Genomic DNA, 13,129 nt, shown 5'->3' with positions numbered 1-13,129 from the left:
TCCATCGTCCAGTTCTGCCACTTCCAGGACCTCCAGGCCGCCCGGGACTTCCTCTTCCCTCACCTGCGGGCGGACACCCCCGGCTGCGCCGTGCGGAGGGACCCCAGTAAGTGCCCCGGCGTCACCGGTCCCCTCCCCGCTGTGCCCGGGGCCTCCGCTCGGCGGGTTGGGGCCTCCGAGCCACCGCGCAGCCTCGGCCGGGGGGCTCCTGGTCCCCCGGCTCTTCCCCCTGCGGTCACCCCGGCCCGTTTCGTCCTGCAGCCCCGGTCGCCCTGGAAGCGGCCGTGTCGCCTTCCCCTCGCCCCAGCTTTCTCCTAAACACTCGGACCTCCGGCCAAAACCGCGTCCCGGTTCCTCTGGCCTCTCCGCCCCGCTCCCCCAGGCCCCACTCCTGGCTTTCTCCCCGAGTGTCCTCTCGGTGTCCCCCTCCTTGCAGCCCGGCGTTCCCAGGTCCGCACGGCCCGCTCTCATCCGCCTGGGTTCCGGGCCAGCTGTCGCCGCTCCACCCTGGTATGACCGTGACCCCGCCCTCCTCCATCCCTGGGACCGTGGCCTCCAGCTGCGTCCCATTTCTTGTTTGTCGTCGCCCACACTCTCCCTTCTTCCACCTTATTTCCCCCTTTCAGGTTTAGAGAATAAATGACTGGTTGACAAGTGAGTGTCTCCTAAGGTGGTGAGTAAGCGTCTCCTGAATAAGGGACATAACCTGTCATGAAGGGAGCGAGAATCAACATCAGGAACTAAAATTACGTGTAACGTGTAATTTACGTGTAAATTGCACGTTACGCTATTGACGTGTAATTTACACGTAAATTACAGCAACAGGGCCAGGAAAAGTTAATTTGCTTCATCGAGCTGAGACGCCTTCCACCTGTTGTCATCAAAGAGCATCAAGCCCTTGCCCGCGTGGTATAAAATCCTGAGTCTGGTTTGTTAGATTCTGCATCCTCAGAATTTCCTGCATTTCTCCTATTGAAAGAGTGTGTGTTTTGTGTTTGTTTTCGTCATATTTCCAGTCTGAAGTACATTTGGCTTTGCAGTGCAGTGCTGTCACTTTGGGCTATGCTGGAATGATGATAAAAGGCCCACTAAATATGCTCCTCCCCATTTAAAAAAAATTTAGAAGTCATCAAATCAAAACTACCTATGAATAGCTACTCTAGGGCTACACATCAAATAAGATTGGTGGTCTCCACCCTCGAGGAGTTTATAATTTACTGAGACATAAATTAGCAGCTACCGTACAGTGTGATTGACATATGTACATAAGTAAATATATACCTACAGCTCTTTGAGGCGCTAGGGGACACTTCCTTGAAGTGGTAATACTTAAGCCTGCCTTTGAAGAAATAGATGAATAAGGGACAGGTAATGACGTCTGCGGAGGAAGGGAGACCTGAAATGGCATGGTATCCGGAGCACTAAGGAAAGCTGAATGACCAAAGAGGCGAATGTGAAGGTTGGAAGGAGCTGGGTCATGGGAAGCCTTGTGGAAGGAGTGGGGAGCCTCCGAAAGACTGAGCAGAGAAAGGACGTGGTCACATTCGAAACTAACGTAGTCAGGAAAGTTTCTGAATGGCTACCATGTGCTTTGGAGAGATAGGAAGTAGAGAAATCGCTTAGGAAACTATTCCGATAATTCATGCAAGAAGTGATGTGAGCTTGAACTAAAATAGCTTCGCAGAATTTAAGAAGAAGGAGTAGATTAGAGAGCTGGTAAGGGGGTGGAATCTGCAGGACCTAGTGGAGAGCTAGTGAGGGTTAAAGCTGATGAGTGACAGGGACTTAGGGACACCTTCTGGCTTTTGACTTGAGCAAGTGCCTATAACGAGACAAGGAAGGAGACAGATTTTAGACCTATTGCATTTTAAATGTTTGGGGTTTCTCCCAGTGAGAGGGTCCAGTTGAACACTAGACATAGAGGTCTAAAATTTAGGATTCCTGGGCCAAAGATGTTAATTTGGGAGTTATCAGCAAAAAGCGTCAGGTCAGTTTCAAGGATTACGTAGTCATGTGCTGCTTAGCACCTGAGAAGTGAGTGGTTAGGTGATTGCATCGCCATGTGGACACCGTAGAGTGTTACTTACACACACCTGTGTGGTGCAGCCTGCCACTGTAACTGTGCCATACTTGTATACGACTGGCCACACCGTAGGTTTGTTTACACCAGCATCAACAGACACATTACGACGGTAACGAGGCAAAAGGAATTTTTCCGCTCTGTTGTGATCTTATAGGACCTGATATCCCCGTATGTGCCGTCCATCGTGTAGTGAAATGAACTGAGCATTCAAGTTTAAGAGTTGAGTAGAGATTCATGGGAAGAAGGCTGAGAAAGAGGAACAGATGGAGAGGAAAGCCACATGAGAGTCACGTCCCAGGAGCTGAGGGAGGAGAGAATTTGACGGGAAAGAAGTGGCCAGCGGTTGCCCATCCAGCAGCGTTCAGCTAACAGGATAGAAACGAGCTCGTCAGTTTCCAGAAGGCAGAGGTGACTGGGACCTGAGGACAGCTTCAGTGGAATGGCAGGGGCAGAAAGCACATTGACAGGATGTTGAGAAGTTAAAAACGAAGTTGAGTATTTCAAGGAGCTGGGTCCTGAAGGATGGTAGATAGATGCAAGACTGTGGACGAAGTGTGGAGAAACACTTTCCTCTTTCCCACTGCCACCTCCTGGTCTGGGTACCACCTTCTCTCCCGGGCAGGGGCACCAGGCTTCTAACAGTTCTAGCAGACCCTCTTGCTTGCACCCTTGGTTTCTCGTAACTAGTTCCCCAGAGCAGGCAGAGCGAACTTTTAAAGACATACTTTAGACGGTAACGTTCCTGTTTATAACCCTCTATGTCTTTCACATACATTTAATGGTTCTTACGTGGCTTACAAGACCCTTGAGGCCCTGCCTCCTGCCACTTCTTGGCCCTCATACTCCTCTCCTTATTTCTTATATTACACACTTTTGTTGTTAAACCAGCTGAGCTCAATTGTGCCTGAGGCCTTTGCCCTTCCTTGTCTCTGCCGGGGATGCTCTGCGGACCTTTGTATGCCAGCTGCATCTTGTCAATCAAGTCTCAGCTCAGACGTCAACATCTCAGGGAGGCCTTCTCTGACCATCTGATCTAAAGTAGTCACTCCTACCCCTCGATCTCACGTGCCACTCTCAGCGGTATCATCTTGTCTGTTTTCATCGCTATGTCTGTCTGTCCAGTATGTCAGTCTCGAGCTACATCCGGCTTTTGAAATGTCACAAATGGTATCGAGGAACTAAAATTTAAATTTTACTTTAAATTTAAATACCAAATGTGACTTGTGGCTACTACATTGTATGGTTTAATAATTCTTTCATTTTAATGTGGGCAGCTGCCAAAACATAGTAATACCTGGTACCTGGGCACCCAGAATGCAATACTACTCTCTTCTAGATTTGAATTTTCGGAGACTATAACACTATGACTTTATGTTAGTTTTTATTTTCAATTATAAAATAAGACTGTCTTCTGTTAAGAGAGATCTTGAACCTTAGTTTCCCAATTGAGTGATAACTAATCATAATTGTTTCTACTCAGTCAGATGCTGCCTACTTCAGATATAAAATATTGTCTCGTGCTTTGAAATTTCAGAGAATGGGTAGTTGTATGAGTCCCCATTTAAGCTACAGTGACATAATTTCCAGTGAGACTGGATTTTTAAACCAGAGCTTCTCAATATTTATAATTCAGGAGGAGGAAAGACCTATACAGAGAGGGAGAATCAGAATATTTGGGGGTAATTGGAGTGTTATAATATTTTGGATCTCTTAATTACCTAATAGTAAAATAATTTTTTGTCGACCTGCTGAAAAGGTAGAGCGACTCTCCTTCTTGCCTCTTTTACCAAAAGATAGAAGATAAAGCATACATGGAATTCCTTTGGAATCATCAATGAAAGTCATGTTTTTATACAATAACGGAGAAAAGTGTGCTTTTAAGATAACCTGAAATCATAGGATCACTTTGCATTATGGTACATTTCAAAGGGTATAAAATACCCGTTTTTTATACTTAGCGAAAATGATTTCTCTTGTTCGAGATCATACGGGGGAGAGAAAAGTAATCTGAAAGTAGAACATTTACAGGAACTTCAGAAAATTGATGGAGTTACTGGATTTTGTTAGCTGTTTAAAATTGGGAGAGGATCTTACAGAATTTTATCAGTGAGGAAACTGAGACGGGGCAGTCTTTAATTTCCTTCTTTCAGCTCCTGTTTATTGAGCACCTACTGCATACTGAGCACAGAGTAGTCATACAGGTACATAAAATAGGTCCCTACCTTCAAGGAGCTTTGAGCCAGTAAAGGAGCTATGTAAAAGGAGCGATAAAAGGTGTTACACTGTCATCTGGCACACGCTAGTTGGGGAATGAAGGAGTGTTGGTTCATTCTATGTAGGGGGCTCAGGAAAGTCTGTCACAGAAGGACTGTCATTTTTACCAAGTCCTAGCGGTTTAGTAGATGTCCACCAGGTGGAGAGAAAGTGGTCAGGCAAGGAATGTGCAACAGCATGGGCTTCAGACAGCTGCCGACAGTAGTTTGTGGTAGGAGAGGGGTGTGGTAAGGGATGAAGCTGGAGAGATCGGTGGAGGAGTTGAGAGTTTACGCAGTAGCAGGATCTTCAGATGGAGGGATGAGTACCTTAGGGTTACTTGGACATGTAACTTGGAAACAGATGGTTGTAAGTAAGTTTTAGATATGACTATGAATGCGCCTACTTTCTCCTCCTTCCCCCGCTTTACTAAGTAAAGGCTGACCCTGCTCACATCTCAATATTATAGTAAATTCCTCCAGGGTGTTAAAAAAAACCTTCCCTTTAACGAAGGAGCCGTAAATGCCCCCATCCATCTAATCAAGAGATTTCCAAGTAATTTTTGCTATTTATGTTTAATAATTACTTATCAAAATTTGTGATATGTATGTTGTTTTTCTCAGTTATCTGCTAACAGTAATTACAGTAAGTCAAATAAAAAGATTTTATTATGACCACTGGAAGACTATTTTTTCTCAGTTCAGTTTCTTTTGCAGAGAAATTTTTGGACAGATTATTAAAATCTATTACATTAGAATCGCATTCTGTAGAGGAATCAGAATGGAAATAAGAACTCAAGGAGAAATAAGGACTTATAAATTTACTCTGAGAAAGATGTTTTTTAATGGATGTTGGTGTCATTTCTCTATAGTATTTAGAATCCACTGAATAAATTTAAAAGGATGATACAAATTTACATAAAAATGTCCATATTTACGGTAGATGAAAAATTACATCTTTAGTGTAGGGGTGCATACTACTAAAAAACCCTTTTGGGGTATATGTAAGCAAAATTTTGAAGACATTCTCCTATAGAGCTCAGCTCAAGCTCATTCCCAAGCATTTTTGTTTTTGTTTTTTTATTTGTGGGTTTTTTTTTGTTTTTTGGGGTTTTTTTTACATCATATCATAAAAAATAAGGCATGGACTCAGGATAGTGAAAACGCTTTTGAAAAAGAAGAAAAAAGTTGGAGGGCTCATACTTTCTGATTTCAAATCTTACTCCAGAGTTACAGTGATCAAAATTCTGTGGTGCTGGCATAAAGGACAGACAAGTAGACCAGTAGAACAGCATAGAGAGCCCAGAAATCCTTGCGTGTATGGTCAGATGATCTTTGACAAGAGTGCCGAGGCCACTCAGTGGGGCAAGGGCGGTCTCTGCAGCAAACGGAGTGGGAAAACTGTGTATACAAAAGAATGAAGTTCATGAAGTTAGACCCTTTATCTTATCCCGTATACAGAAAGTAACTCAAAATAGGTAAAAACCCAAGTATAAGACCTAAAACTGTAAAACTCTCAGGAGAAAACATAGGAAGAAAGCTTCATGACATTGCACTCAGCAATGAGTTCTTAAATATAACACCAAAAAGTACAGGTAACAAGAAGCAAATTAGACAAATGGGACTGTATCAAACTTAAAATCTCTGTGAATCAAAGGATGCAACCAACAGAGTGCAAAGCTAACCTATGGAATAGGAAAAAACACTTGCACACATGTCTGATTAAAGGATTAGTGTCCACAATAAAGAACTCCCACAACTCAACAACAACAGACAATAAATAACAAGTATAAAGTAGGAAACAATTACAAAAGATGTATAAGTGTTTTCTAGTATACAAAATATATCATTGCCTTTAGTGGCTACCTTGGAAAAGCAAAAGAGGAAGGAGAATAAGACATTAAACTTCAAGTCTATAGATTTTGTTGTTGTTTTTGTTAAGGTGGGTCTAAAGTTTTCTTAGGTTTTGGGGCAAAGGGAGCGTGCTTAATAAATTTTTTAGAGCAGAAGGACACATTTTATTTCTGCTTAAAGATACCTTCAGTTCTGTCATTTTGCGAATTGATTATCAGAGCATATTATGTGATATAGGTCACTTATCTGACAACAGGAGTCATTGGAACTGTAGAACTGAAAGGGACCTTAAAGATCTAGTCTGATTGAATCATGGTGATTATAAAGAACTAAATCCCCTGCATTTTGAAAACGGGTTGGCCTCCTCCTTTTAGACTGCTACATATTTTTATGTGCTGACAAGGATATGCAAATATGAAATTAATTTTCCCATTTCCCCAGAAATAGAGATTAATAATTCTGAGGGAATTATGAAGCGGCTTCTCTATTTTTTAGTTTTTTTTTTTTTTTTAACTTTATGTTGCTATGTGATGCTTTCCTTGCCTTGACCAAGAACACCCAACTAAATTTTGTTGAACCCCCTGAATTATTTACAAGTCACAGCTTCTAGAGGTTCTTCCTCTTTAGAGAAACAAGAGTATATTATTTCTGTTTTTTTTCTGGTTTTGGAAGAACAGAGATGAATTTGCTTCCGTGCTAATAAGATCTTTTATTAGACCATGGAGATTAAATTAAGTTTTTCCTTTCCTAGCATTTAATGATTTCAGTTTCTCATTTAGTTTTTGATCTTGACATACTCATATTGGAAAAGGCAAATAACATCAAATTAATTGCCTACTTCTAGAATTCAATTTCCTTTCTAGCTTCAGGTTCTTGTTAAATGAAAAACATATACTTAGTTTATGAGGACAGACTGTTCAGAAACAGATCAGAATAATGTATTTTTGGAATGAAATAGGACTATGGAAAGCAGAAGCTGAATTTCTTATTTAAGCTTTTGTTGGTAGAATAATTCATTCATTGGAAATACCCCTAAAAAGGACATCTGTAATTTTTTGATGATTGAATTAAAATGTGTTTTCTCAATGATTTGAATGTTTTAATGACTCTATCATTTATGAAGTGAGAGACCGAACAGTGTTTTACACTAGTATAATCTAATCTTCAGGGGAAAAAAAATTCTTTCCAGGGGGAGTCGTAATTACATTTTGTATTTTGAAGTCACTGGTTTTATTCATTCAGGCAAAACATTTAACTTGATAAAGGTAAGAACAAGGATTTGTGCTTATGTTAGCAGTTATTCTAGACAGTTCAAACTAGTCTTCTTCAGTGATGGGTATAAAAAAAGTTAAGGATCGAAAAGTCAAATCACTAAACAATGAGGAGGTAGTTGCTTTTTGTTAAGTTGGTTAGAGAGCAGCTTATGAATTTTATTTATATTGAAAGCAAGTATTCAAAATGTGACACAAGTGAAGGATAATTTCAGCAAATGAGGTGGGCTAACAACATTTTAAGAGGGCAGACTTTTTGAAAGACTCAGATCGAATCAATGCAATCCGTGATTTTCTGTGAATTTTCAGGAAAAATGGTTGAGTGTGAAAATAATAGATTTGAAGGGGAGCTCAACCCTTAAGAAAGCCCCCCACCGCCCCCCACCGCAAAAAAAATCAAAGACTCACAACCAAGCAGAGATGTCTCACGTACCTGAAAATGTCACTTTCTTGTGGGTCGTATAGGAAATGAGGTGGGGAAGCCCAATTAAAATATGAGCCTTTGAAATATTTTGCTTATCGCCAGATGCTAGTCTGATGTAAAGTAGTTGTAAATTATCTGCTTTAGGAGCAATGTCCGGCACATGAATCATAGCGTGGACGTAACGAGACGAGGGAGGCATCCTCGTGATCTAGTTTTAGATTTCTCCAGTAGGCAATACTTGCTATTTTTAAGCCATTTTTAGTATAACCTGTTTTATTCACTATTGGCAAAAAGAGTATTTGCCTAATAGAGTACAGACACAATTTAAGAAGGATGTCGATACTCTTTTTTTTCCTTCAAAATGGTATGATGTGTATTTGGGAACTCAGTGTCCTTTGTAATTATTTTTTCTAGCCTACCAAAAAATTAGGTTGTCGAAAGTCACACTTAAATGAACGAGCATATTGGTTTGCTATTATAATGCAGGAGCTTTTAATAATTATATAAGTGTCATTTCGAAATGTTGAAACACACACTTTGTGTATGGATGTGTGCGTGTAATATAAAGGTCCACTAATCCGTATCAGGCCATCCACTTTAAACTATATTTCTAGAGGATCTTTTTTTACCTAATCAAATAGACTTGAATCAGAACAAGAATACTCTGTTTTTCCTGTTACTTCTTAATCAAAACTAAAGCTAGGATTTGGTGCTTTTAAATTATTTTGTCTCAGTAATCAGAATGGAATGGAATAGAAGAGAATTACCAATATTATAATTTTCATAGAAAAGTTATTTGAAAAACATGTTTTGGATCTGAGACATAAAGTATATGTATATAAAATTTATGAAAATAAAGTTTTATTGTTTTGTATTCTGTGGAAATGCAAAACATTTAGACTCAACTAATTTATTCGTTATATTAAAAAATATTAATTTAAATGCTGCTGCTTTTATGGGAATATATGGAGAAACGTTTGGGTAAGAAGGTCATTTTCAAAGACCTTATTCATTCAGCAAATATTTGTTAAGTACTTATGATGGTCTTGAAAATATTTATATATGCGTATGTACTTAAGTGTTTGCAAACAAACACTATACATATCCCCTGCCCTCCAAGACTTAACAGTTCTATAGACACTGTGTACATTTATGATAAATCAGACAAGTCAACAATGCAATGGATGACCCAAAGCAGTTTATAATTAAGTTCTGAAAGAAAAATACAATCAAATGCTGTGGTTTCACCAGAGAGAAAGATCATTGGTAGATGCGAGTAAACTGCATAAAGGATTCATCTGAGTCCTGGAGAAGCTGACTTTGGAGAGGTAGAGACAGATGGGAATGCATTTTAGTTGATGAACCTAGGATAGGCAAAGGCACAGAGTAAGAATGAGCAATGAGGATGTTGTATTTGGGGAATCATTTTAACAGTCATTAAGGGTATCTTGTGCCCAGCACTGTTCCTAGGGCTTCACATATATTAACTAACAACAATATGATACAATTATTAACTCCATTAGATACAATTATTAACTCCTTTTTGCTAAAGAGGAAACTGAAGCAGTAAGAGATTAGATGCCGAAGGTCGAAGTTTGTAAAAATGGACATCCAACCGAGGCACCCGGTCGTTCTAGACCCGTGCTGTCTCCTACTGTAGCCACTAGCCACGTGTGCTGTCAAGCACTTGAAATGTGGCTAACCCAAACTGAGATGTGCTCTAAGTGTAAATAAAACAACAGATTTCGAAGACTTAGTATGAAAAAAATGCAAAATAATCTCGTGATCAGTTAACATCGATTACATGTCGAACTAATATTTTGGCTACATTATGTTAAATAAAATACTAAAATTAATTTTACCTGTTTCTACTTTTTAACTATAGCTGCTAGGAGATTTAAAATTGTGTGTATCACTTGCATTACATTTTTCCGGGATAGTGCTGCTAACAGTCGCCCACCACTGAGTGAAGAGTCTTAACTGGGGCGAAAGAAAGGATGATGCAGGCAAAGGAAAGGATAGTGGGGATCACGTTAGGTTGGCATCGAAGTTTATCCCTGAAGCTAGTTTTCCTCAAAATGTGATCGATCCATGGATGATCTGCGTCAGATATGTGGGGTGGGGCCAACCCTGAAACTTCAGTCATCCCTAATTATTTAATCTCTTCCTTGCTGAGGTTTTAAGATTACGAAGAGAGGGGCATCTGCAGAAGACCATCACTCTGGTTTTGTACAGGCAATGAACGTGAATGCCGTTTTCCTCGTTTTCTCATCAATTTCATTGAATTGGACTTAAGCAGAGTAAAGGACGCAGGCAGTTAATGACAGTGTCATTTAAAGACCTGCTCTTTGGAGATTGGGTTTTTGGCTAATAAATGAGACAAAACTTAACATTATGCTCTCCTTTACAGTCTAGCTTTTGACTGAAATGAGTGCCCCTTAGCTCATTGGATAAACTGAGGAAAGGCCATTGGCTTTGTGATTTGTGGGGCTTGGAATTTTTCTGCTGGATCCTGAGCAGCCTGTAGAAGTTCCCTGTCCTGCTGTCCTTGTTCTGTAATATCCTTCGTTAACCACACTTCGTTAGCTTTAAGTTATACCGGAGCCTGGGACTTTCAAATCTGGCCTAGAGGAGATTTTGATCTATTTATTCTAAGAGGCAACCACGGTGAACTATTTTTAGCTTTTCTTTATAGTGATTGATCATATCATAGAAAATAAATTAGGTTTATTTCTTCACGAGTTCGTAGAATTTATAGACCTTAAAGTCTAATGCCAACGTTTCATATTGACATTAAACAGTGCACAATTCTCAAATGTATGTTAAGCTCATTGCTTTGGTTATCCACAACCTTGATCAACGGCCAGTTAAAAACACTGATGGCAATATCGATTGAAGAACACCGTCCTTCATAGAAAAGTTACCGGAAGGAATACCGCCTCAATAAAATTCTTTACATGAATGGCAGCTTTAGTAGACAGACATTCGTTAGCTATTTTTCAATATAAATCATCCTTTCTTTTTTAAGAATGTGCTTGGCCTGCCCACGTACTTTGAAGGTATAAGAAATAACGTTGGTAAAGTGCAGAGATTCCAACGCTTTTTAGCAGCCCGCGATAGCTGTCAAATAGCGCCCTGCAAAACAGCGACAGATGATTCTCAGCGGGAGTCAGGAGGCTGCAGATATTATTTCGCTGGCACTGTGTAGAAGCAGCCACAAGGCCAGTGCAGTTTGCAGATGATTTTCTCTTAGAAAAATTTTTTAATGTTTCCCATTTTTAAGATGACTAGAATTTAGAATGCATTTTCTTACAGTATTGTAAATAGACTTATGATTCTAGACCAACCTTCAAAACGTCTTGAACCTACCTGAGTAAGAGTTTGGTTTTGCCTTCCTTAAACCTCCGTACTATGGTTTCTTTGGAAAACGTACTCCTGTTATAGCGGCGGATGCCTGATTAAGTTCCTTTCCTCGTAATAGAAACTCTCCAGCCAGGGGCATTGAGAAATGGCTGGACTGTTAAAAACACAGATATCTTGTATAAAGAAAAGTCTTTCTCAAGGTCTTTCTCTTCCCGGATGTTTTGAATTGTGACAAAGTGATATTAGGTCTCTGCCAGGGCCGGAAACTCGTGGTGCGGCTGTCCTCTGTCTGATTGTGTGAGTCATTTGTGCATTGAGTCAGGCACTTTTTATACCACTATAGAGGAGAAATAACACATTTTTTATGGTTTTGTTTTGTACAATGTTCAGCAGAGGTTGTGTGCACAAGCTGAGCTCTTTGAAGGCGTATTTGCTTTTGAATCTCCAGCGCTTAGCACGGTGCCCAAGACATAAAGATGCTGTGTTTCTGGAATGAATGAATGAATGAATGAATGACTAGCTGACCTTCATGCAGTGCTGTAAATTCTACATGGTCTTTCTGAGATCATGGCAATTTGATAAATACGTTATCCATACAGCAATTTTAAAGTTGAATCGTGCATTTTAGAGTGATAAACTTTTCTAGATACTTTGCTTTGTCATACAAGTGACGGTGTGTTTTCTAAAAAAACTGTGTAAATGGGATGGCCTAGTTGCCATCAGCCCACAGTGAGGCAGTTGTTTTTGATGCAATGGAAAAGTCAGCAGAATAAAGAGGTTGCCTAACTGAATTAGATTGCCAAAAGACAAACTGTAATTTTCCGAGTTACCAAAACAAAAACAAAAACAGCCAAATCTCGATATTAAGGAAATGTTTCTATTTTCAGATAATAAGTATTGTCTTACTTCTGACCTTAACCGCCAGCCCCACCGTCCCCTGGTCCTGTCCTCCCATGCCTGTCAGGTGGTACTGTTATGTGGTGACCCTGTCTGTGTACTGCATCTTTTTGCCTCCTTGCCTTTTCTTATGTTGACCTTTTTTCTCAAGTATTTTTGAAAAGTTCCCAGCCACTTTTTAAAGAGCTTGTTTAAGACGACTCCTGAGTTCCCGTCTCTCTCACTGCCTCATCTGCGTTCCTGTAGCGGTCGGTTTATAATATTCACCACGCGTTATGGTTACACGTTCGCCTGTCTCCTACCCTGGACCACAGATTCTTTAAGGACAAGGAGTTTGTTTGTATTTTTCTGTTCCTGCTGCAGGGTTTGGCACATGCTATTCAACAGAACGTTTATTAAATTATTTAATTGGCGTGTATACGGAAATCTATAAGTTGTGCAGTGTTAGTCGAATGATAGTATTCTTTTAGGACTTAAAATATGCCTAGCGATGTGCTTGGCATAGCAGGAAGTAGTTCTGTGGTATTCAAGTACCAGAGATGAGAATATCCCACAAAGCGAAGTGAGCAGTGATTCCAAGTACCAGACTGTACCATTTGTTGTCATCTGTTATAAAATCATAATTGATTTTAGCAACTTGTAAAACCTTATGTGTATAAGTGAAAGCTCTATTTGCTTCCTAGAGACCAGGTTCAGTCCCATCTTTTTAATTAATTCTTCCCCACAGTATTTTGAAGCTGATTGGTTCAAATACAATATTCATATTTTGTAGTGTTTTAATGGCTAAATCTTGATGGCTAGCATTGGGGACTTATGTGCCAGGCCCTGAGGACTTCAGTGTGCAGATTTAAACCCTTACGACAGCCCTACTAGATGTAGGTACTGCTGTTTTCCATGCTTTCGTGGGGAGAGAACCAGAGCTCATGGATACGGTACCTCGCTGTAGAGCACAGCTGGATGGATACGGTACCTCGCTGTAGAGCAC

General features: G+C 40.2%; 1 protein-coding gene across 1 annotated transcript in view; it reads left to right on the top strand.

Moving 5' to 3' along the window:
• RAB3GAP2 (RAB3 GTPase activating non-catalytic protein subunit 2) overlaps window positions 1–13,129 on the top strand; it is a gene marked incomplete at its 5' end in the record, with an annotated part of 74,017 nt that continues 60,888 nt past the window's right edge. The window contains one exon of the mRNA XM_023534153.1: window positions 1–106. Within this exon, the coding sequence (XP_023389921.1) occupies window positions 1–106 (106 nt within the window). The remainder of the gene's footprint in view (window positions 107–13,129) is intronic.

The sequence above is a fragment of the Pteropus vampyrus genome, unplaced genomic scaffold (assembly GCF_000151845.1).
Source record: "Pteropus vampyrus isolate Shadow unplaced genomic scaffold, Pvam_2.0 Scaffold121, whole genome shotgun sequence".
NCBI lineage: Eukaryota > Metazoa > Chordata > Mammalia > Chiroptera > Pteropodidae > Pteropus > Pteropus vampyrus.
This window is presented reverse-complemented; position numbering and strand designations above follow the sequence as displayed.